The following is a 23,066-nucleotide window of genomic DNA, read 5'->3' on the forward strand; positions in this document are numbered from 1 at the left end:
GTGCTAACATTTTTAGGAAGAAAAATAAAATTACCACACTATCAGATATTTCAATATTTATCTGTTATCAGAGAACCGAACAATCAGAATAAAAAACTGCCTGATGGCGAAACGGAAAACAATCTCCTAAGCAAATCGATAGTGAAATTGACGTCACAATCAAATTCTATTATTTTGTTTTTACCAAAGTGAAATAAGTTCCCATTTAAGCGAGTAGGTGTATTAAATATGTAAGTACTCAACGCCGTGACATTTCACCAAGAACTTGTAAATCGAGAATGTAAAAAACTGTCAACCGAACTTAACGACCTTCGTCAAACGTAATTGAGAACAATCCAAGGTTAACAAATGCCGAACTTATATTCATATCCGTTTATTTTATGATAGCTTTTGATACCGACTTTTTTATACCAATCGTCGAATGACTTGATACTTTTGCTACCAAAATACTTCGAAATATGAGGTTCATATTTTACATTAAGTACGTATTTAAGGAAAGCGAGAGATTTTTGTAAGTGAAATATAACTGAACGCGAACTAAACATTAAAATATAGTAATTAACAATGAAAATGACTCGGGGGACAATTCTACTAATTTATGATAAGATACTAATCATATACCTCGTAAAATAAACATCAGCTGAATCGTAAGTGACGTCGAATTCTACGTATTTCTGACGATAACGATACGTTCCCGATTTCAATGCGATACAACTTCAACCGAAACGCAGCTGGAGCGTTGTGTTAGTAGAATAGGAAAACGGCTAAATGAAACGATTACGATTCGACTTTTTTTTTATATTGTCCGGGTAGACATATGACTCCACTCTACCCGGTGGTAAGTGGAAGTGGAGTCCAAACGCGAAGACGACAGTCAGCAAGAATTAAAATTAAATTAAATGACTCGATTGCGATCAAGAAAGTTGCGGGACCGGATTATATGCGGATTGCGAACAACTGGAGCCCATGTGCAGCAGTAGTTACAGCTTGGCTTATGGTGATGATGAATGTGAATTTCAGAAAAATTATACGACTTTTAATAAATACATGAATTTATGTTAAATTTTAAACATATTCGACTACCGCGCAATTCTCAACGGAACTGACCCACAATAGTTATATTACTTGCAGTAATATTGCAGTAATTTATGCATTGTGGGTCAGTTCCCGTAGATATTATATAATAAGAGATATTTTAGTACTAACATATATTATTATATAAACTGGTATTAGAACATACATTTACACAGTAATTTACTAAAACACAGTAATACTTTGAAGTTTCAAGTTCCAGTATGAAAATAAAATCAGCTAGTACACAAGGGATGTAATTAAATCAGACCCCTAGTTTGGGAATCCCCCAATCTTTTAGTACAATGACAATATCAGGAATACCACATATAATTAAACAGTGACTACATCCATACCTTGGTGTTGCCAGGATATTATCTATAGAGGGTCTCGAAATCCCAAAATAGAAATCAACCAAAAATAGTTTTATTTAACAATATGTTATACTTTTTAAGTACACAAATATTTCATAACGTATTAATAGTTGATTTTTAATCTTAATTTTTTTTATATCGAAGTATTTCTTTTATTCTTCTGGCACTTTTTCCCCGATCGCACGATTTCCCCGGCAGAGTCCACCATTTCTCTGGTCCTACCAGCCATTATTATAAACCATTTACATCCAAAGACATCGTCACATGATGTCACATCTAAGAAACCTTATTTCACAGCTCATGTTTAATTTGGCATATCATTTGCGATTACTTATTATCAAACATCATATCCATATAAAACTTCCTTACCGTTAAATGTAAACATTACACATCTATATTATTATTTATAGTTTATTTCAATCTATTTGTACAAAACAAATACATATCGGAGACTGTCATTAATACAGTCTCTAAACGAGAAGCGTCTTCGCAATACGGTTCTAGATGATGGGGGCACGCCACTGGCAATTGCTGTAATAGTTTTTATTTTATTGAAGTATGTATGAATTAAATTTGGAATTTAAAATGTAGAAGGATTGAGCTGAATGTAATCAAATAGAAAACGACAAATCTAATGTCCAAGTATATAATGTCTCATAACATCAATACATATCGACATAGGCATCAGTCACTAACGTTTGTATTGAATAAAAAGTTGCATATACTTTTGATTTTTTTTTTATTTGTATATTTAATATTCTGCTTATAATGCTTAAAGAACAAAATTAATGGTTCATTTTTTTTGGTAGAACCTTAATAATAATAAAATAAAACGATTCATAAACTCTGAAGACGTAACGGAACGTGACTTGTAATGCATGAACAAACACAATAACCGAAATAACTATATAATATAATAATATTTTTAGTATGTTCCAGAAGATACGGAATAGCATGAGCGTAAAATTTTAAATTTCGAATGTTTGACAACAACATATTACAGAACACAGCTTAGCCGTTAACACGTGGCACATAAACAGCCGACCTGTGTTATCTTTAAGAATATATTAATACTCATAGATTGAAAAAAACTATAAATGATTTCATTACCCTTACGAACTCCGATACAACCTTTATATCACATATACTTTCCAATATCATTAAAAGATCAATAGAATACCAAAATAAAACAATCGAATGAGCTGATCAATAGATTTTACTTACTGTCTTTTAGTCAAGTTAATTTATTACTATCTGTGGTCTGATACTAGAAGTGCTATTTTATTTAATTTTGGTAATCAGAAGAAACAATGAACTGCTTGGTTGCCCGACAGAAGAGCTAACTTAAACTAATCTATAAAGTTGAACTATTTAATATTGAAATCTTACATTGCCACAATCACTAGTTCCATCTGTCAAAAATTGACTGGCGCCGTAACGCGTTACGTAATGAACCGGTTCACTCTCCCCATAAGAAGTTATCACGTCAATATATGTATATTTGCGTGATGTTATTTGTATTAGTAACGTTAAGTGCCTTAAGTTATATATTTTTTTAATTATTTGGCAAACGGTAAAATGTTTACGTTTTACTCGAAAATGCCCTCTTAGCACCAGACCACAGATATTATAAGTTTTAGTGTCTTTATTTATATGACGTGATGTGCATAAATGAAATTATAAATTATTGTCTAAACACCATTTAGTTGCAATTTTGAGAGTATAGATATAAATAACGATAGCTGACAAGTGCAAAATAAAAAAAAATACAAATTCCTACATGTAAAATATTACAGTAGTATGTGATACTGAAGTAATTACCACCGACTATTTGTTCTATATCATTCATCTCTTAAGTCTTAATCATTAAAGTCCACAATGATGGTTTATTTTTTTTAAACTGGCAACTCACAAGAAACATCAAGGCCTACGAACTACTGACAATCACAGATTAAATATAGTTTATATTTAAACTTACAGACGAAACACCTTATTATATAAATACACAATAGTGTTAAAAACATCGAAGAATATCCTTTAGGTGGGAGATTAGCCACAGATTATAAATAGAAATATAATAAAATAAATATCAAATTTGTTAATTATGAATAAATTTAGAAATAAGAGATATATTTATATATATTTTATTGTACTTTAAGCTTTTGTAGGAACAAACAATATAAGTTGTATAAAATATATATTCATAATTAAAAAACAAAACAAAAAAAATTATTCTTATTTGAATATAATTCCATACTTTTTTAGACTACCAAGAGTTGAGATTTTAATAAATAAACATTATGCTTAACGTTAAACAACCACAATTATACATTTATACAATACTCTACACTAACTACACTACATTATACATGTATTTGTTTATTGTATAGTTCGGACATAGATTACGTCATATGACATAAGAAAATCCAAAATAAATTATTCTTGTTCTTATTCTAATTCTTGTTTGAAAGTGTAAGAGTTTGTCGACAAAACATAAGTTAAGGTTATTATTGAAACGATTGTCCGTTGAAAAGTTGAGCACTGACCAATTTATCTAAAAAAAATAATGAATAATTACTCAAATAGTCATGCTATCTCGCTCACATTAATTGTCTGTATCGGTGACGTATATGACGAAAATAATATTAACCAATCACGCTTAAGGCATCGCCCCTTCATTCGTGTAGTGTGATTTTGGACATTTTCTATTGGTTACCTATTTTCCATATAATTAACAGAAATTATATAACCGGTCAGTGCGAATTATAGTGCAAGAATACTAACTATTTGGTGGTCCTACTTAGTGGTGCTTTCTGATCGTAAATTGGAGATATAATTAGAATAGAAAAAGAGGTTATTAAGTAACGTCAATATTTGAAAAAATTCTTAATTTTATTAAGACTATTAACAAAATGTTTACTTACTAAGTACTATAAATACATTTACAGTAAATACATAACTTAAATTAAACTTTATTACCTCTTATTGTCGCCCTAACGCTTCTAAGTTACTATGATGAGAATCGATTCTATTCATATTCGCTTTGAACTCTTCCCTTAAGTGAGAAGTTTCGGATTCGATGTTCCCCCGTTCGGACGCGATGAAGTCGTCCGAGCCGTTGACGCGACTCGGCTGCTCCTTGTCCGGGTACGCCAGGTCGAAGTTTGAGATTGACTTTATCTTGTCCGCCGATTCCAAACCGGAGGCTAGCGACCTCGATGTTGCGTTATCTGTTGATAATAGAATTTTCATTGCAGACTTGAGAAAACGGTGATTTTTTTTTAAATATCAGCCATAGACATTAATTGAAATTAATAAACACAACCAGTTTTTAGACAGTAACAATATGTTACACAATATTTTTTGTTACTACTGTCCATTGACAGTTGTAACGAAAATAACGCACACACACATAATCACACACAAAGCAATTTAAATTTTCATACATTTTCATTAAATTGTATGAAAATTGAAATTGCTTAGTGTGCGTACTGAGCGACGGCGGCGGGCGGAGCGTGGGAGTAAACAGACGACTATCTTTGGTGCCCGCCGCAGAGCACCTGTGTTACCAGCTGGGATGGTACTGTGCTTGTTATGAAAATACGACATTTATATTAATAATGTCTCTATTAAAAATTTTACAATTACAATTTCTAGGAAGGACCTTTTTTACTGTTGAGAAGATGTTTTGTATCAAAAACAATATGAAATTTTATCTATGGCAAGAAGAGACGGTGAATGTTCTAGACGATATTATAGATTAAGAAGCCATCTAGATTTATATTTCTTCAATAAATCTTCTTGCGTGACACCAAACACTTTCGAGTAATTTAATGTTAATAAATTAAACGAAGTTAGTGATATCTGATACTGTTTTGGGAACCTGGGCATCCAAATGAAACTTTTTCCATCATCGCCGTGAATTTTTTTTCCAAAGAAAAGCCTTCACTCTAATTATTTTTCGACACAACACATTTGACTGCACTATTCGTTAGTTCACTCGCATTGACGAGCGGGTCCGTCGCGCGATCGCAGTCTTTACAGGTTGACGGACACTGAGAGTATTAGTAACGTACGCGGGGCTCGGTCAGTGGGGACGACACCAAGATTATTAGTAACGTGTCTGGGGCTCGTGGCGTACACTGAGAGTATTAGTAACGTGTCCGGAGTGCGGGACGTATATTAAGAGTATTAGTAACGTGTCCGGGGGCCGGAAATACACTAAGAGTATTAGTAACGTGTCTAGGGTGCGGGGCGTACACTGAGAGTATTAGTGGCGTGCCCGAGGCGCGGGACATACACTGAGAATATTAGTAACGTGTGCATGGCGACGTCAGTGGGGTGGAAGCTAAGAGAATTAGTAGTGTGGTGGAGGCGCTGTCACGCGGGCCGGGCAGTGCGCGTCCCGATGGGCAAAGCAATGAGCAGGAGTTACCCTTGAAGGCGTCGGCGGGCGCAGGCGTGGCGGGCTGCGCGCGCTCCTTGGGCAGCGAGGCCGCGCGGGCGCCGCCCAGCATGCCCAGCACCCTGACACAACACACGCTCTGAGCCGAGCCGCAGGGCTCCGGCCGTCACACGCTACGTCAAGCTGGCACCGAACTTTGACAGGTCAGCGGAACGAATCGAGTAGTATATTGGAGTTAAGTTTCCCGTATTATATGTACGATAACTTTGTATTGATCACTGACACAGCGGCCCTGTTTTATGCTGTCGGTATTCGGCAAAAATGGCTCCCCTTTTTTTTCTCGTATTTACATTATGTACGGGGTACTATGCCCTGAATTCGAACCTGATAGTGACATCATAATTTTGAAATGACCTAGATAATAAGACTATAATAGTATTTTTATATTTATGTAACTATTTTTCTATGAGTAGTATTAGTAGAACCCGTTTTCGCTCGTGCCTAGTGGCGTGCAGCGTTACCTGGAGTGGCTGAGGTCGCCGAAGGGCGTGTGCGGCGTGGCGGGCACGCTGTGCGCCGTCTCGCAGGGCTCCGCCCAGCCTTCCCGAACCAGCACCTCGCCAATGTCCAGCGATCCGGCTGGAAGTAACACTTAGTTAAAATATAGGCACCCAATCTCTATCCATCCATATCATAGAGGATTATGTTAAGGATGTCTATCATTGAAATTTAATCACCCATAACATTTAGCATTGTTCGCTTTTGTATATCAAATTATTTTTTCAAATTATTAAACTGTTTTGCTGTCTCTACTCTCAGTTACGTGTGTAAACTAAGTTAAGTAAAGTATAAAACCTCAAACTTATTTATGAAGCTAATTATTTATACAATTGAAATATATTTAAAATTAAAACAAACTCTTAACAACATTTAAGTTAACAATATATTCTCATTCGTATATAACATAAATGTAGCTTACCATCAGTGACGTCATAGAGCTTTATACCGGGCACTTCCTTCCCCCTCTCTCCGACTGCACCAGATGACTTCTTGTAAGTGCACGTACGAGACACTAGCGGCTTCCATCTCGCTACCTAAAACGATATTCCGTATAATTTATCTACATAAGATCATAAAATTATTTTATAATTAATTAAATAGAAGTGCCTAGTTCTTTAAAAAAAATATTCATTACAGAAACCTGAAAGTCAATCTGATCACGATCTGGTCACTGGTCATAATCAATAGTATTTGAATAATAATATATACTAAAACCTTCAAAACTCGCCGTTTCTTCTGGTTTTGACTCAAAACAAAAGAAAATTGTGTTCTGTTGGCTAGCTTAAAAGATAATAAGGGCTGGTACCTGCACGAGATCTTCGAACCGTTCAACTGCCTGCGGGTGCCAGCGTGTCTGTTGGTTCACTGGACGTACACCCGCCAGGAAGCACTCCATCGCCTGAGATCACATCATGATATACACCATGAGTTCTAGTCTAACATACAAAATTTTTGAGCACTTTTGAGAAAATTTATCACACATTATCTTAATAATAATTACCAATTATATCTGCTCGTTAACATTGAAAATAATTATACATTTTTTAACTAAGGTAAGTTAAAGACTATATTTATCCAACAACTATGCCTACTGCGTTTTCATACATGTGGTTGATGAGCAGTGAGACACATCGGGATGATTTTAGTATTTATGGTGTCATATACTTATGTAAACAACGAAAAAATGTTTAATGATCAGATATATGTATGTACACAATGTAATGTACATAAGTATTTCATGAATGTAATCATTAATTACAATCTTGTATTTTTTAATAACTAACCGTCTTCCGCCATTCGTGCCAATCTCAAGAAAGACTACCTAACTGCGAAAGTGTGTGTGCAAAATGAGTTCACTCGGAATCCGGTTAGAATTGATATTTGTAATAACTGACAAATGATTATTAAATATAACAAATTTGGTAATGTATTACAAAAACGAATTAAACACAATCTTGTGTTTTTCTTAATAACACTCTGGTTACGTTATTTTACAACTTTGTAACTGCCTACATAATCGAGTGTTTATTTCTTACCCGACAAGGCTCAATCATACTGATCCTCATTGAAAGCATACCTGAAACCGAAGACGTAGCAAGTCCGCTCGAAGTTCGCACAGTTCGTGTGTCGCTACGTACTCGCTGTCACCGTAGTCCAAGAAGAATAAATCTGCGACCTAAAAAAACCAAGTACGTGTCATAAATATCGAGATATTTATAAGTTGTGTAAATAAAAGGCAAACAAGACAAGAAAAAAATACTTTTTGTTATTTATACTTTATGGTATATAATTTAAAGAACAGATACAGATACAAATTGAAACAAAATGTATTAAACTCATTTCAGAAATACTAATTGGTGTGACTATTTCTTTATTTACTTTACTTTACTTTCACGCAGAGCACCTGCGTGAAAGTCAAGTCAGCAACATCTAATTTAATTTTTATTAAGAAAATGAAACTTATGTTTTCTACACAATAAAGACTAAGCGAAACAAAAAGCACTTATTATAGTTATTGCTACGCGCGCAGTACATGCGCACGTGTGTGCGTGCGCGTGCGTGTGCGTACCTGTTGCGTGGCGTCGAACTCGTTGGGCCGCAGGTCCATGACTCGCGCGCGGTACCAGCGCCCGTCGTGCCGGAACACCGCCGCCACCACTTGCCCCACCGACACCTTCACCAGCTGACACAGAACGTTATCCTCTAATTAGCGAACGCCTTGTCTACGTAATAATTGTTTCCATCATCGATAGAAACGATTACACAATAATCTACAGTATATCGATTTGTAAATATAAAAATATAATTATTATCCAATGTTTTTAGATCGTTATTGATTCGTGAAAATATGGCGTTTAATAATCGGAACGATGGAATCGTAAACGGCATAGTGAATAAATCTTTTTCTTAATGATACTCACGGCATGACTAGCACGATTCTCTTTATTTCCATAGTATTCAGTCATATGAGCAACTAAGTCGTCGAGTTGAGCAACTTGCGGGCCGACAAATTGGACCCAGAAACGAGACGGCGACGACGACGCCGACACGTATACTTCGATCGACGCACTCGATGGTTCTGATGAAGATATTTAACATGATTTAAATAATTTATGGAACTCTATTTTCATTTACTCAATATTCGTCCGGAAACGTTGCATTCGATATAGTGCTTAGTTTTTTATATTATTAAGTGTTTCGCTTTAAAGTTTTCTGTCACTTACGTTAAACTGTTCTGATTCGCCTCCATGGGTCGTGAATTCGTGATGTGATGTAAGTTGTATGGTTTATAACCTTTCTCGATACGTGGGTTATCTAACGCAGATTGTTTTTCAAATCGAATTCGAAGATTCTTATGTTAGCACATTAAAGCAAACTAACAATCTTTTAGCAGAAACCTTTAATTGTTACTCGAAAAGTATTCATAAGACACCAACTGATATCTATGAAAATTACAAGTATAACGTACCTTAATATGTCTGAAATGAATAGTAGCAAAAATTGCTACAAAATGTACTTGTATTAATCAAGCAAATGCACACACACGAACAAACAATTACATCGCACCCACACATTCAAAAAAAACTACCATCACCACAGAACTCGAAAACTAACCGCCATTTCATAAAGTATTATTTATAGTTTAATAATTTCATATCTGAATCATATATAATATGAGAAATGAGAAAATCCGTCAAATTCAAATAGTGTCTTTTATGTTCCATATTTTGTCTAAATATAAAACGAACCATTTATAAAAACACACACGCCCATGAATAAGAAAACATCACACAAAAAATATCATTAATTACCATAAATATCATTATTTGTATAGATCGTTAGTATACAAAAATCAAACCAATTAAATTTCAAACTTGTGTTAGCCATAATCTACTGGTACTAGCATTTACATTCCAAATATGAATTTTTGGTCTTCTTTTCACTACACAGTTCAATGATAGTGACAGTATGTGACATTGTAACTATGGTAGCTAAAAAAATACATTATTAAACAGACGCCATATTGCCAAAATTAATAATATTTTAAATACAAAAATAAGTTTGTCTACTTGAAGAAATGTCCCAATTCATAAAGTATCTTAGTTTTTCGCCAAGTACTGGCTCATCACAAACAACCATCCCATATATCATTATGTATACAGCTTACTCGCACTGCTTATAATAAAATAATGGAAGTAAATCTTCTTCACCTACAAAATAGTAAGTGTTGCCACAATTATATCTGAACATATTTATCTGTTTTAATATGTTTTTTTTCCAAGGACCTAGCTATTTAATATTTTGACTTGTTAACACCTTAAATCACTTTTAGATCTAATTTATAAGGCTAAATAAAAAAAGTGCTTGGTATACTTGGTATTGATGATAAAATTAACTTCACTTAAAATAAGAGAAAAACGAGCTAGCAAATGATTACAGTTAATGAGTGCTATCGGTCGCAAAGAGTACTCCTAAGCGTGCATGCTGTTAGCTTACCAGTCCTGCGGTTGACATGCGTGACGTCACCTGTAGTGTCCGGCGTGTGCGGGGTGAGCGGGGTGAGGGGGGTGAGGGGGGCGAGCGGCACGTGCGGGGGGGTGGTGACGCGCGGGCTGCGCTTGGCCTGCTCCACCTCACGTCGACACCTCTCTTGTTCCACCTGTGCCATTGCAATTAAAGGAGAATGAAGGTAAATAGAGAACTTAAGAATTAGAATAACACAAGGGTAAGGGCAAATACAACAATAAAAATTATAAAATCAAGGTTTTTTTTTAGCATGCAATTAGCGAGAAATTTTGACCCAAGTAAGGAATATACAATTTATAGTCTTTTGAACAATCTGAAACAGTAGAATCAATTGAAAATCTTGGTAGCGCTTATAACTTAAATAGGCAAAACAGAGGAACCAGGTCACTTTCATATATTATAATATAATAGTGCAGTGTACTAAAGAGTGCCATATAAAAATAAAAATATGTTCAACTCACGCATTCCTCGATAAGTCCTTTAGCGATATGTATCTGCTCTGCTGTTCCACGGAAGACGACCTTCCTCTGTGTGCTCAAATCTGCTCCCCTCTCACCTTCTAACTTAACTCTCGCGCCACTGCGGTGACTTATATCGTTTATATTCTCACCACCAGTACCTGATAAAAATATTCAAAGAATTAAATAAGTATTCTTGAGTTACAATAAATTTCAAAATTCTATATTTCTCTTATATATATATTATTTTATTTCTTATATATTATATTCTTATATGGTTGTACGGGAAACTAACATCTAAACAAATAAATAAATTTGGACTAACTGATTGTAGCCCTTCACACCGTTACACAACTTTCATTGAATTTGGATTTATGTTTTAATGACATGGACATTTTAATATAAATCAATTTTAACCAAGGCGGCGAACCTCAAAGGAAACTAGCCTACTACGCAGTATGTATGATGGTGCACAAGTATGTGCATAAAATAATGTTACATTGATTGTGGAATTGGGTTTGAATGAAGGACCTCAGTATCTTCGCCTTTATGACTAGCTATGAGAGTTTTGTGGCTGTGAGTTTCCAGCCTGACTAGAAGTCCTAGTCACTAGTGTAAAACTCATGCAAATTTAATTATCAGTGTTAGAAATATCCAAAAAAATCCATTCAGTAGATTTTCGGTTACCATTTAATAATTTTTAACTTATATTAACATGTTAATTATTTATAAATGAGGTTAATAATTATAATAAGTTACATTAGAAGTAATAAATATAAATGAAACTTAAAAAAATCTTACCAATAATTCTGCCACAAGCCCACCCAGGCACAGATATAGAATTCTCCACAATGACTGGTTGCTGGTTTATGAAATCATGCACCATAGTCTCTGCAATCTGTGAAGCATTACTTTGACCTCGAATAATACAAACATCATAATCTTCTTCAGTAAATTTCTTGAAATGAATCGATGCACCCGACTTATCCTCTATTTGCTTTATATTTGATCCATTTCGACCTGTAACCAAAAAAAATATATATACACTATGGAAAATAATATGTAAATGAAACATTTTTTTTTGTACTTAATGTAATCTATAATTGAGGCACAGATGTGTGCCTTGAGGCACACATATGTAAGTGCTGACTATAATTGTTAAACACTGTTAAAAGTAATTCATTTGTTTAATTTGGCTTATGTTTCAATTGATGTAATTTTAAATTATAGATAATTTAAACATTAATTGATATATGTTCTGTGTAACTTAAAATTTATTTATTTTCTTTTATATGTCAAGCTAAAGTTCAAGTTTGTATTTTACTTTTAAAGGAATTCCTTCTTATAATACTGCATTAACATCACAAATAATAACATTTGAACGAGGCTAGTGAATGATTAAAATTCATAAATATATTATGAAATCAAAATGTTTACTTACAGCTAAGATTGACACATTCAATTTGCACTGATATTTAATATGGAAGGCCGACATAAAGTAGCATAACCAAATCAAATATAGAATAACATACTGTGACAGGTAAAATAGATACAGCCTTGGCATAATTGAAGAAATAATTGTGTAAATATAGTCTCCGATTTTAAGATTCTTTAAGATTATTTACAATAGATACTTTAAAATTTTTTGAAATGTTAACTCTTGGTATATATCTATTCACTCACAAAGGTGTGTCCTACATCTTTGAATTATTATTGGCATATGTTTGTAGGTGTAAATGATACTTGTGCTCACAAGATATCATAATGGGTGAGATGACTAAGAGTAGAAACAGGGCAAAAATACAAATGTGATTATATTTGTTAAGTTTATTTTAATAAACTGCTGATAATTTATTATGGAAGGTGAGTGTCTTCATGAGCAAATAGATTTATGTGTACCGTAATATAAATAGCAATACTAAGTTATGAATAAATTACATATAATTATAGGCATGAGGAATATAACATGTTTATTCTTATAATCTTGCATTGACATCATAAAAGAGTTTTTTATTTCATAAAAGTGACAGCTTAAAATTGGCCTGTATCTATGTATTGGAACATTTCATTGAAGCAAAGCAATTCTATAAATTAATGATAATTAATTAACTGAAATTCATTCAGTATTGGCTGTGGTTTAAACAAAAAAGATAATTAAGTCTGTCTGATCAATTCCGACCATGGTTACCTTTTTCTAAATAGACCAATCAATTGTGTAGATGTTATAAATGTGTGCGAAAATCCAATAGTCTTTCGCCAGTCATTCTATAAAAATACATAAAATAATATAGAAAAATAATAAAATAGCTTACCAATTAAAGCTGGAACAATGCTCTTTGGTACTTGTACCTCAATCAAATTAAATTTTGTTGATCTTACTGGTTTGCTGTCATTTTCTTCCTCTTTTTTAAATACATAATACACTACAAATGCTGTAACAGTCACCAGAGACAACCCGAGGGCCACCGGTACCAGCAACTTGTTATTGAATGGCATCTTCTGAAAATATGTTTTGATATTTTAATAATTATTAAAAATATATGTAAATAATTTAACAATAAGATTGATTTCGTTTTTTTTTAAACATAATTAAAGGGGTAATATTGATACCTATAGGATCAGATTCAGAGTTCAAAGTTTAAATTTATGACAGAAAAGTGCTAGAAAAAACAGAATAGACTATTGTTGAATAGAAACCCTAACACAAATAATAGAATAAATTTAGTAACGAGAATATTTTATCAAATAATAGCAAATGTAAATAAATACAGCGAGTTAATGATATAATGATCTATTACCAGATATGACATAATGAAAGTTACTTCACATGTAATCTGACACCTGCTAGGTACAAAATATAAAAAAACACAACTTACCTGAACCTTTAGTTGGTAAGCACTATCAAATAAAATAATTAGATATCGGTTAATTCAATTTAAAATATTTTTTACAAAACAAAATATTATTTGCAATTCCGTATCTATTCAAAGAACACCACAATTTTTTAAAGCACAGATAATATTAAATGTCAAAGTCGAGTGTCGACGGACGACGGTGGTGTAAGTTGCAAGCTTGCAACTGAAACTAAATACCTCGTCAACCTCTTTTTTATAAACAATTATTAATAATTTATAGAAAGGCAAATTTACTTGAACGCTTACGTAAAAATAAATATTTCATTATTATTTGACTTTTCTCAAACACAAATAGTAAAAAATTTATACCTATAATCTTTTCATTAAGTTATCCCTTTTTTCATGTAATTTTTTTTTGTTTATATAAATAAGTTTATTTCGTAAAAATTGTCCTTGGTATTTTTTTTTTATTATTTTTAATTAAAAAAATTAATACCAAATTATTTTTTAATTAACTTTCTTTTAATTATTGCCAGGTAACTTCGTACCAGTCGAATCATTAGTTCCAGAGATTACCCCTTACATACAAAAATTTTACTTCTTCAAATTATCAACATGAAGATCACATCTAATTAATACTACTGCTTCAAAAGTTATTCTATTTTTAACTCAAATAATAAACCCGTCCGTACTAAAAGTAATATTTTCGAATTTGTCATTTCATAGTAATTAATTTCCAATTCTTTCTTATAAAATGATAAATAAATTTATTTATATTATTTTTATGTAGATGAAAATTATAATTTGTATTATCAACGATTGGATTGGTCCCTTAGGTACTTCTAGGTTGGTATGTCTTTTATATTTTATGTTATGGTTGGACTTATTATATTAATGTATAACTGTAGTTTAACCGCATATACTTAATGACAACTACTTTTTTTTTCTTTTGAAACCTAAATGTCAAAAAGTCACAATAGTAATTGAGTAAGTTTACGAGATTTAAATCATTTTATTGATAATTATTTTGTACTATTTACAAAACCTTTTCTAGAACAAAAATTATAATATGGAAGGTATGTAATGGAAAAGTTACTTTTACAGCGTGAATGTGACTAAATATTGTTTATTTATATTCGTTTTAATATTTTGAATTGAATTTAATTAAATTACATCAATGTTCTATATAAGACAATTGTGTGGTAATCGGTGAATTCGCCTTCAATTCGAAATAATATGCTAAATTAAACAGAAGATAATTTAAAACATGTTTACGAATTTAGACTAATGTAATTTATGTTTTCAGATCTTTCTTTTTTTTGCTTCAAATTTTAACGTAATTGCTCGAATTAACGAAAAAAAATAAGCAAAATGACCTGGGACGTAACGTTGGGTAAGGTCCCTTGTTTCGATTATTTTTCTTGACCTTCTATTTATTTTCATGACCTTCGCTTTTATTGATTTCGTCCAATTAAATGTCATAACAAAAATTGTTAACTAACGGATTTGCGTTACATTAACCACACACAAAAAATAAACAAGGATAGATCATTAGATGACATATTTTATAAGAATGATTTATAAAAATAAATGCTACAATATCATCAAACATAAAAGCGAAATCAATAAAACTGTGGTAAGGAATATTATGTATAATATAAAACTAAAAACCTTTGTCTATTTAATTTAAAAACTACCACTGACTAACGGAACGATTGACTAAAACAGTGCAATCAACATGAAATTTATAGTAGGTAAACTCTAAAAGTAAAAATAATAGAAAAGTAATTAAAGTTTGTTTATGATTTGATCATTTTTTAAATGGGTAATTACCGTATTTTCGTAATTGTTAACTAGTGCATCTGTTTATAAATAACAGTTAATTGTATCAGAAACTTGTATTTACGGGATGAAAATCTGCTATGTGTAACCAAACCGCATTTAAGTTTGCTCCAAACCTTCTCTTCAAAAAGAAGAGTAAGTCGTAGCCCAGCAGCGAGTCATTTACAGGCTATTAATGTTATTGATACTGTTGGAACAGAAATCAAAAAAATATATTTTATAAATTACCTGAATGAACTATTTATTGGCCGCAAAAGAGGGTACCATCTTTTTACCAAAGATGTAAAGCGGGTCAATAAACAAGATATTAGAAAAGATGTTTAGTGCCTATGTATGTATGATAATTTTTTACGAAAACGTCGTGAGAAAGTCATGAATGAGTGGATTAATGTTTAAATCAAATTGAATACATTTTGTCCTGATCGAAAAAGTATACATCCTACTGAAACGAGCGTGCGACCCAATAAACCGTAATAGTCAGATTTGTCATATTTTTTTATTGTCGCTAACATCACGAAAGCCTTTACCGATTCATTCGACTGTCAGTTGTTCAGTGAACTTTAAGCGATCATGCAGCGACCTTGCCGACGTCGGTATTTGCGACCGAATAATATGCACGAAGCATTTCATGGCGGTAAAAATACACATATTATTTAAATGATTTTATGGTTACAAGATCAAATATTTTGAAATATATGATTTTGTACATAAACTATTGAATGCTATAACTATCCTATAGATATATTCGTTAGTATAAGAAAGAGTAAAATAGGTCGTGTAGTTTCTGAAAAAGAAATCGCATACATGAGATCGTTCAGAGAAGGCCTTTCTTCAAGTCAAAATATGCCTCATATATTTATAGCCCAAATATATGTAAACAATTTACATTACAAAATTTGAATTTGTGTGTAATATCTAAAACTTAATTACATTATTATATGTGGATATAAAACATTCATTTGAATTTATTAATAGATTTTGAGTATGTGGTAACTAAGAAGATACCACCTCGTATATGTTTTGGCACGGGGCTCGATCGTGAAGTGTTACCAATAAAAGGACCTTTGTTGAGTCCTTTTATGAGGCGTAATGCACCTGAAGTGAAACCGAACTTGGGCCCTGGCTCATACGACGATAAACGTGACGCCTTCTACGACCTCACGCACAGGGTAGGGATATTAAAATCAAATTTACTTTTTTTTATTATTTAAAATAACTCAGCTAAGTAGTAGTAGTGCCGTGCTAGAAATCTTAATTTTTTGTCAATAACCATAATAATAATAAGGTGATCTGTCCAAATTAAAAAGTTTTCCGTTGTTTAATTAATATATTCAATGAGAAATATATATATATATATGTTTTTTAATTTATATTTATTTAGATTTACAGTAAATGTTATTATGGACCAAAATCACCCAGGTGGAAGGTAAAACATGAGTATCAGCCACCTCCACGAGAACCTGAGCAAATGAAGGCTCTACCTCTAAATTGTGCACCTTTTAATTCCACTTCAAGGAGGAAACCGTTATTTAAATCTGGCGAGTTTCCGGCGTAAGTTATATAATATGCTACTCATGTATGGTGGTGAATAATTCGTTTGACCTGCAAAGTCCATCAGAAATAAAAATTATAATTATGAAATATAAACAAAGAGGCTACCAAAATAATATTCAATTTATTATATATATTGGTTTCGTCTACGATTCGCCATTAAAATGAAGTATTATTTTTCTTCGCGTCGCGTGTGTTGGATAATGGACAGACGTTAGGGATAAAATGTACCCTATGTCCTATTTCAAACTGTAGTCTATCTCTATGCCTACTATTATTATAATTTCATTAAGATCCGCTCAGCCTTTCGGTCGAAATCATCCATCCAAACTTTCGCATTAATAATGTAAGATTTTAAAACCTTGTCTGTTGACCTTTTTTAACCTAGGTAGTTTAATAAAAACCCGATTTTAATTTATTTGCCTTGCCAATTCTTCAATCCTTATTCATTTTCGCGGCTTTGCTAAGAAATTTGAGTGTAGAGTGACTCACTAACCCCCTAGACTAATTTTTGCCCACTGACAAGATTGTGAATGCTATGGTGGAGAAGGTGGAAAAAAACGAAGGACAAAAAGAAAGATCGCCCACCGCCCATAGACATTGGCGCTTCAAGACATATTAACCATTACTTAAATCACCAATACGCCACCAACATTGAGGGCTAAAATGTTAGTCTCTTGTGCCTGTAGTTGCACTTCCTTACTCACCTTTTAAACTGAAACAAATATGCTAAGTATTGCTTATGGGCGGAAGCTTTTTTGGGTAGGTACGATCTACCCAAACCAGGTCCAGGACTGCACAAAGTCCTACCACATAGACTGCTACTCCAGACACGACACACTACGACAGTCCTTAATAAATCATAGGTACTATACTGAAGAAATTTAAAGATTTGCCAATATGTATATTTTCATGTTATACGGTCAATATGCAATTACATTATGCTGTTCAGTAGTTGTGGATTACCATATGATAGAGCTTTGTACAAGCTGTCCAAAAACCATAATTGAATTGCTGTCTTAGGCACAAGGGACAACATTTTTTAGATAGCAGGTTCACGGCGCACTGACTGTCTATGTCATTATTATTAATAACCAAGTATTCATTTGTAGCTTGAAATCCAAAAATAGTACATAAAAATATCCTCATTTCAGCAAGTATATATTCGAAAATATTTACAATGCATGCTGTCACATTGGGGCTACTGTATAAAAATAATATGTTTTTAGTATACTAAATATCTACAAATTACTTGAATACTTAACTAAAATAAAAAATCATACTTAAGGAAAAACTAACTAGAATTTTAATTTCTTATAGACCATGTGACTATTGTCCAGAATATAAGAAAAGACAGATGAAATTCGCTTATAGTTTCTCGGGTAAAAAGGTTTTAAGATGCGCCGTCGAGGTAAGGATCAAAATTATACTAAAGGGCTTAAGATTAAACTGGGTACATTTATCTATAGTATTTTTTTCACTTCTTCACAGATAAAATGTGTTCCGTATAATTTGGATGCCTGTGGTTTTTGCGGGTGCTCCTGTTCGGCACAGGGAGACTATTGGCATTATGAAAACAGAATATTCCTGTGTAGAAAACATTATACAAGATTGTTTAAGAATTGTTTAGCTAAATTTCAAGGCGCAAAGTTGGCTGAATTTAAGGTAATTTTCTATAATAATGTATAAAAATTATGTATTTTTACTTTTATATATCTACTAATATTATTATTTATTTCAGTCGGTGAGAGATTGTTTCTTCGCACATGCACATAATAGTTGCAAAGCTGCTTTGAAAATTATGAAAGTTGAAGAAATCGAAAAGAAACTTCGAAAGGAAGCCTATCTTGACTTATATTTTCCACAACGCAGATTTTGTAACAATTAATTTCAATATTAATATACATATGTATTTATTTTACTATTTTGACCATGATACATTTTTTGTACTAGCAATTTTATTTTTATACAAGCTTGCAACATTGTAATCATCAATCATCTGACTGCGACAACAAGTGCCCTCTGTCCTTATTTATTATTTATTTTGATAACGAATCAATATTTTCATAAATTGCAATCATGAAACTAGATTCGAACAATAAGATGATTAATGGTGATAGTGGTGCTGAAACACCCGACGATGTTGTCGATCCGCGGCAAAACGCTGAAGATATTATTGATGAGATACTCGCAGAATTCACAGAGTCTAGATCACCTGATGCTATCAGGAATGGGATGAATGGAAACGGTATACCAGAAAATCTTTTTAACATTATACAGCCGCCACGGACTCGAACACCAGCGAACTCTTTCTCGGAAAACGCTACGATCGACGACATCGATCCGTCGTCGGACCTCGGCACTTCCATCCGCAATAAATGCCTAGAGCTTGAGGAAATCCTTCAAAGCCTCAAATCACGGCTTAACCACGTCGTACTTGATGAAAATATTGTGCTTAGTCCAGAAGCAAATTCGATGGAAGCCGAACTTGAACACGATCTAGATACAGACTGCCAGGAGGATCTTTCTTTGCAAGAGTTCCTTGAACTTTTACATTCACAAAATAAAATAGCCCCCAGTGGCGTACAATGATTATTGAGACCATTTTTAATTGTAAGATAAAAAGAATTTATTGTGTGCAAATTTGAAATTAGACCATATTATGAAATTATTAAATGTTTAGACTTAATTGGTTGTTTTGTTTTGAAAACAATAAAAAAAACCGTAATAATAGTATAAATTATTTCTTCAAACTTAACCATACTTAGTGTCTAACAATGTTAATGTATTTAGTTATACCTTTTACATTAATAACAATTATTTAATATTGATTTGTGTTGTTTTGATAGCTTAAAGCCAGTTTAATGACAATCGATCATAAAAAGAGAATGACAGATTAATATAATTAAAATTATAAACAATATTTCCTTGAATTATAATAAAAATATTTATCAACGGTTTGACAATATTTTGAATAGACAATATTAAAATTTTTGGAAAATGCTAAATCAATAAGATTATTATGAGATTGAACATAATACACTAATGCACTTAATAAAGATTAACATGAAAATAAAAATGAAAAATACACAAAGAAAACATATTAAAAAATAAATTACAACTTTACATATTATCAAAAAGATCGTTAACTTCTGAACTTATAGTGACTTCAGTTAACTCGGGTACTGTATCATTTTCATACAATTGACTTTCATCAAATGTATCACATTCCATGTTACTCAAACTATTCTCACTTTTTAAAATATAATTAAGTTTCTTTTCATTTACCATACTGATAATATCATTTCTACTACGATCTATTAATTCCACTCGGAAATTTTTAAGCCAGTTGTTGTAATGTGAAGGTACTGTATTGACACATTCATTTCTAAAATGAGATATTACATCCAATGCCTTTGAAAAGTTACCATCAATGTTTCCATATACCATACTTTCAATAGTTTCTATCATTTGAGGAACAAGATCTTTAATATCAATGCCATCTCTTTTAAGGGCATCAAAATCATTTATTGCATTCTGCATTCCTATCTTTGTTATTGGACCAGATTTCTTTACACTATTAATGTCTATTATTGGAAGATTGTCCATAGCTGCAGCATATGTTGTTGATGTGGATGGTTTGTCAAACTGATCTATATCCATTGCTTGATTAGTTTTCGTTTTTGCTCTTTTCTTAATTTCAACTTTATTTAAGACAAATAAGCTTTTTAATTTATCTAATTGATGTTTTCTTCTCTTTTCTATCAATGGTGGTACTTTGAACAGCATTGTTATATCATCCCTTGGTGGTGGTAGAGGTTGGTCTGGATTCATGGCTCTAAAGGCAATACAATCTAAAACATATTGTGCAGAAGGACTGACCATCTTAGCAATTGGGAATGCTTCGGTGTCATCAAATTCTGTGTCCTCATATGCTTTGGTCAGATCCATATTTTTAATTAATTCCTTGAATGCATTAACTTGGTCATCAGTGCATGCATATTTTTTTAATTCTGTATTTGGGAATGCCATATTTTTTATTTCCTCTTTAAAACAAATACCAATCATGGAAAGACAAACATAGTTATCGGAATCAATAACAGGCATGAGAGCATACATTTTAGGTGCATTTCCATTATTATAAACTCTTCTTACTATACCTACTAATTTCAATTCCAACAGACACTCAACTAAACATCTGACAGCATATTGTGCTTTTTTATCACCTTTTCGTCCAAAAACATATGACAATCCATCACCATTTAAACACTGCCAAGTTATATTTGATGCTTTTGTAAATCCATATACTGTTAAAGATTTTGGTCCAGAATCATAGAGCATACCCTTATCAAAATCAGTAAATGGAATAACTTGTTGCCCATATATATAACCCTTGATGTTTTTGTCTGGATCAACTACCATTTGGTTTTCTGTATTTATGAAAACCTTACTTTTTTCTATATACTCTGTATTGCTTTTAGAATTTGTAACTGGATCTTTTATAGCAGTAGTCCATTTTTTGATAACTGATTCATCTTTGATTCTTATGTATGTAGAGATTGGGATTTTTATATTTGGTCCAATACTCAAATCTACATTCCATGGTGTAGCATTGACAGCTTTTTTTTTATGAAAAAGTAAGTATCTCATAGTGAATTCGAATGTAGCCGTGACCCCATTAGTACCTTCTACAAATTGTTTTGCTAATTCAAATTCACTGTTTTTGTTTTCATCATCATATATATCTGGGCCAATGATGTCTACTTGAAATCCCTCCTCTCGAAAGCCACATACAGCCTGAAAACAGTTTCTTATTAGAATAACTATTTTGTAATTAAATTATATTTAGCATTTATTAGTGTACAATAAGTGTAATTTAGTGTACAATAAGGTATGAAGTATAAGTTAAGTATTATACCTGTTCCAGTTCACTTGTTTCAACATCTGATGGTTCCAGGAAGTTAGTCATCAACATTATCTGTTTATTAACAATTTTGAGTGCAGTAACACCACTTTTAAAATGATCGACAGCTACTAATAGTGCATCAAACCAGTTTCCTTTAGATTTGGATGGCTGTAAATGATTTTAAAAAATATTAAATGTAGCATATTAAATTAATATTAATATTAAAAGTAGTATTAGATGTAAGTAGTAAATGTGGTGGTTAATAATAACAAACCTTATCTGGTAAGTCTCGTATCATTTGCCAAGTTGGATACTGTAAGTCCGAATGCACTTCTATATGTCGACAACTTCCTGATTCTGATAAATTATTTTTCGTTTTCTTCGATCCTAATAAGATAATACCCAGCAAATTCTTCCCTTGGCTTATTACTTTTCTTTCTATTATACGTATTGCACATTCTCTTGCTTTTTCAAAGAAGCTTTTCCCGTTCTTCTCTTCTGGATCAGAAACATTTTTACCTATATCTATAATAATCACGGTGCCATTGTCTATTTTTGAGGGAGCCATTATTAAGTAAACAAAACAATTAATGATAACAAATTACAATATACACTTGAACAAGTTTGAACAAGTTTTGAATTTATGACGTACGACGCGGTACGAACTCCGGGAGGTATTTGTCATTGTCAAAATCATGTCAACTGTCAAAAATATATTTATTTTTATTATTAATAATAATAAATAATTATATATATTTAAGGACGTAATGTTAACAAATATTATTTCAATATGTAAGAAAGAGTAACTTATTTATTCTATGAAATTCCAAAGACTAAAATAGCAGAATATCTAATTTAAGCTTTGAAAAATAAAATTACTTCGCCATAAATTAAAATAAAGATTTTATCGCTCAAATTATACTAGTTCAGAGTTAATCTTTTAGTATGCTGTTTATAACTATTTTAATTACCTGTTAGGACATTGTTAATTCTAATTCAATTACATAATTACTTGTA

General features: G+C 32.2%; 3 protein-coding genes across 6 annotated transcripts; 1 reads left to right on the top strand and 2 right to left on the bottom strand.

Annotated features, from left to right (window-relative positions):
* Positions 1-3,980: 3,980 nt before the first annotated feature.
* LOC113400485 (tudor and KH domain-containing protein homolog) lies at positions 3,981-13,927 on the bottom strand. 4 transcript variants are annotated; one of them, XM_064217519.1, is made up of 13 exons: positions 13,772-13,927; positions 13,208-13,391; positions 11,697-11,915; positions 10,899-11,056; positions 10,408-10,570; positions 8,832-8,989; positions 8,480-8,593; positions 7,988-8,086; positions 7,217-7,309; positions 6,830-6,944; positions 6,372-6,489; positions 5,881-5,972; positions 3,981-4,675 (listed from the first exon to the last, which is right to left on the bottom strand). In XM_064217519.1, the coding sequence occupies exons 2-13, from the start codon at positions 13,389-13,391 to the stop codon at positions 4,428-4,430; spliced, it is 1,761 nt and encodes a 586-aa protein (XP_064073589.1). In that variant the 5' UTR covers positions 13,772-13,927; the 3' UTR covers positions 3,981-4,427. The 4 variants fall into 4 exon arrangements, with proteins under 4 accessions (XP_064073589.1, XP_026495847.2, XP_026495846.2 ...); XM_026640062.2 differs by having other exon boundaries at positions 10,438-10,570; positions 13,208-13,394; XM_026640061.2 differs by having other exon boundaries at positions 13,208-13,394.
* A 1,127-nt stretch (positions 13,928-15,054) lies between these two features.
* Positions 15,055-19,832, top strand: LOC113400323 (uncharacterized). The gene is made up of 6 exons (XM_064217434.1): positions 15,055-15,143; positions 16,568-16,761; positions 16,974-17,143; positions 18,464-18,554; positions 18,635-18,808; positions 18,885-19,832. Exons 1-6 carry the CDS (start codon positions 15,122-15,124, stop codon positions 19,029-19,031), a joined length of 798 nt encoding a protein of 265 aa, XP_064073504.1. The 5' UTR covers positions 15,055-15,121; the 3' UTR covers positions 19,032-19,832.
* A 321-nt stretch (positions 19,833-20,153) lies between these two features.
* On the bottom strand, positions 20,154-22,673 carry LOC113400322 (X-ray repair cross-complementing protein 5-like). Its single transcript, XM_026639848.2, has 3 exons — positions 22,324-22,673; positions 22,062-22,217; positions 20,154-21,940 (listed from the first exon to the last, which is right to left on the bottom strand). Exons 1-3 carry the CDS (start codon positions 22,615-22,617, stop codon positions 20,267-20,269), a joined length of 2,124 nt encoding a protein of 707 aa, XP_026495633.2. The 5' UTR covers positions 22,618-22,673; the 3' UTR covers positions 20,154-20,266.
* Positions 22,674-23,066: the final 393 nt, after the last annotated feature.

Source organism: Vanessa tameamea, chromosome 17 (genome assembly GCF_037043105.1).
Source record: "Vanessa tameamea isolate UH-Manoa-2023 chromosome 17, ilVanTame1 primary haplotype, whole genome shotgun sequence".
In the NCBI taxonomy this organism is placed as follows: Eukaryota; Metazoa; Arthropoda; class Insecta; order Lepidoptera; family Nymphalidae; genus Vanessa; species Vanessa tameamea.

Coding starts and splice junctions, on each gene's coding strand:
- LOC113400485 (XM_064217519.1), bottom strand. CDS start 13,391: ATGCCATTCAATAACAAGTTGCTGGTACCGGTGGCCCTCGGGTTGTCT. Junction 10,571..10,898: donor AAGGACTTATCGAGGAATGC/GTGAGTTGAACA, acceptor GCAATGGCACAG/GTGGAACAAGAGAGGTGTCG. Junction 8,990..10,407: donor GCATGTCAACCGCAGGACTG/GTAAGCTAACAG, acceptor TATCTTCATCAG/AACCATCGAGTGCGTCGATC.
- LOC113400323 (XM_064217434.1), top strand. CDS start 15,122: ATGACCTGGGACGTAACGTTGG. Junction 17,144..18,463: donor AAATCTGGCGAGTTTCCGGC/GTAAGTTATATA, acceptor AATTTCTTATAG/ACCATGTGACTATTGTCCAG. Junction 18,809..18,884: donor CAAAGTTGGCTGAATTTAAG/GTAATTTTCTAT, acceptor TATTTATTTCAG/TCGGTGAGAGATTGTTTCTT.
- LOC113400322 (XM_026639848.2), bottom strand. CDS start 22,617: ATGGCTCCCTCAAAAATAGACAATGGCACCGTGATTATTATAGATATA. Junction 22,218..22,323: donor TACGAGACTTACCAGATAAG/GTTTGTTATTAT, acceptor AATCATTTACAG/CCATCCAAATCTAAAGGAAA. Junction 21,941..22,061: donor AAACAAGTGAACTGGAACAG/GTATAATACTTA, acceptor AACTGTTTTCAG/GCTGTATGTGGCTTTCGAGA.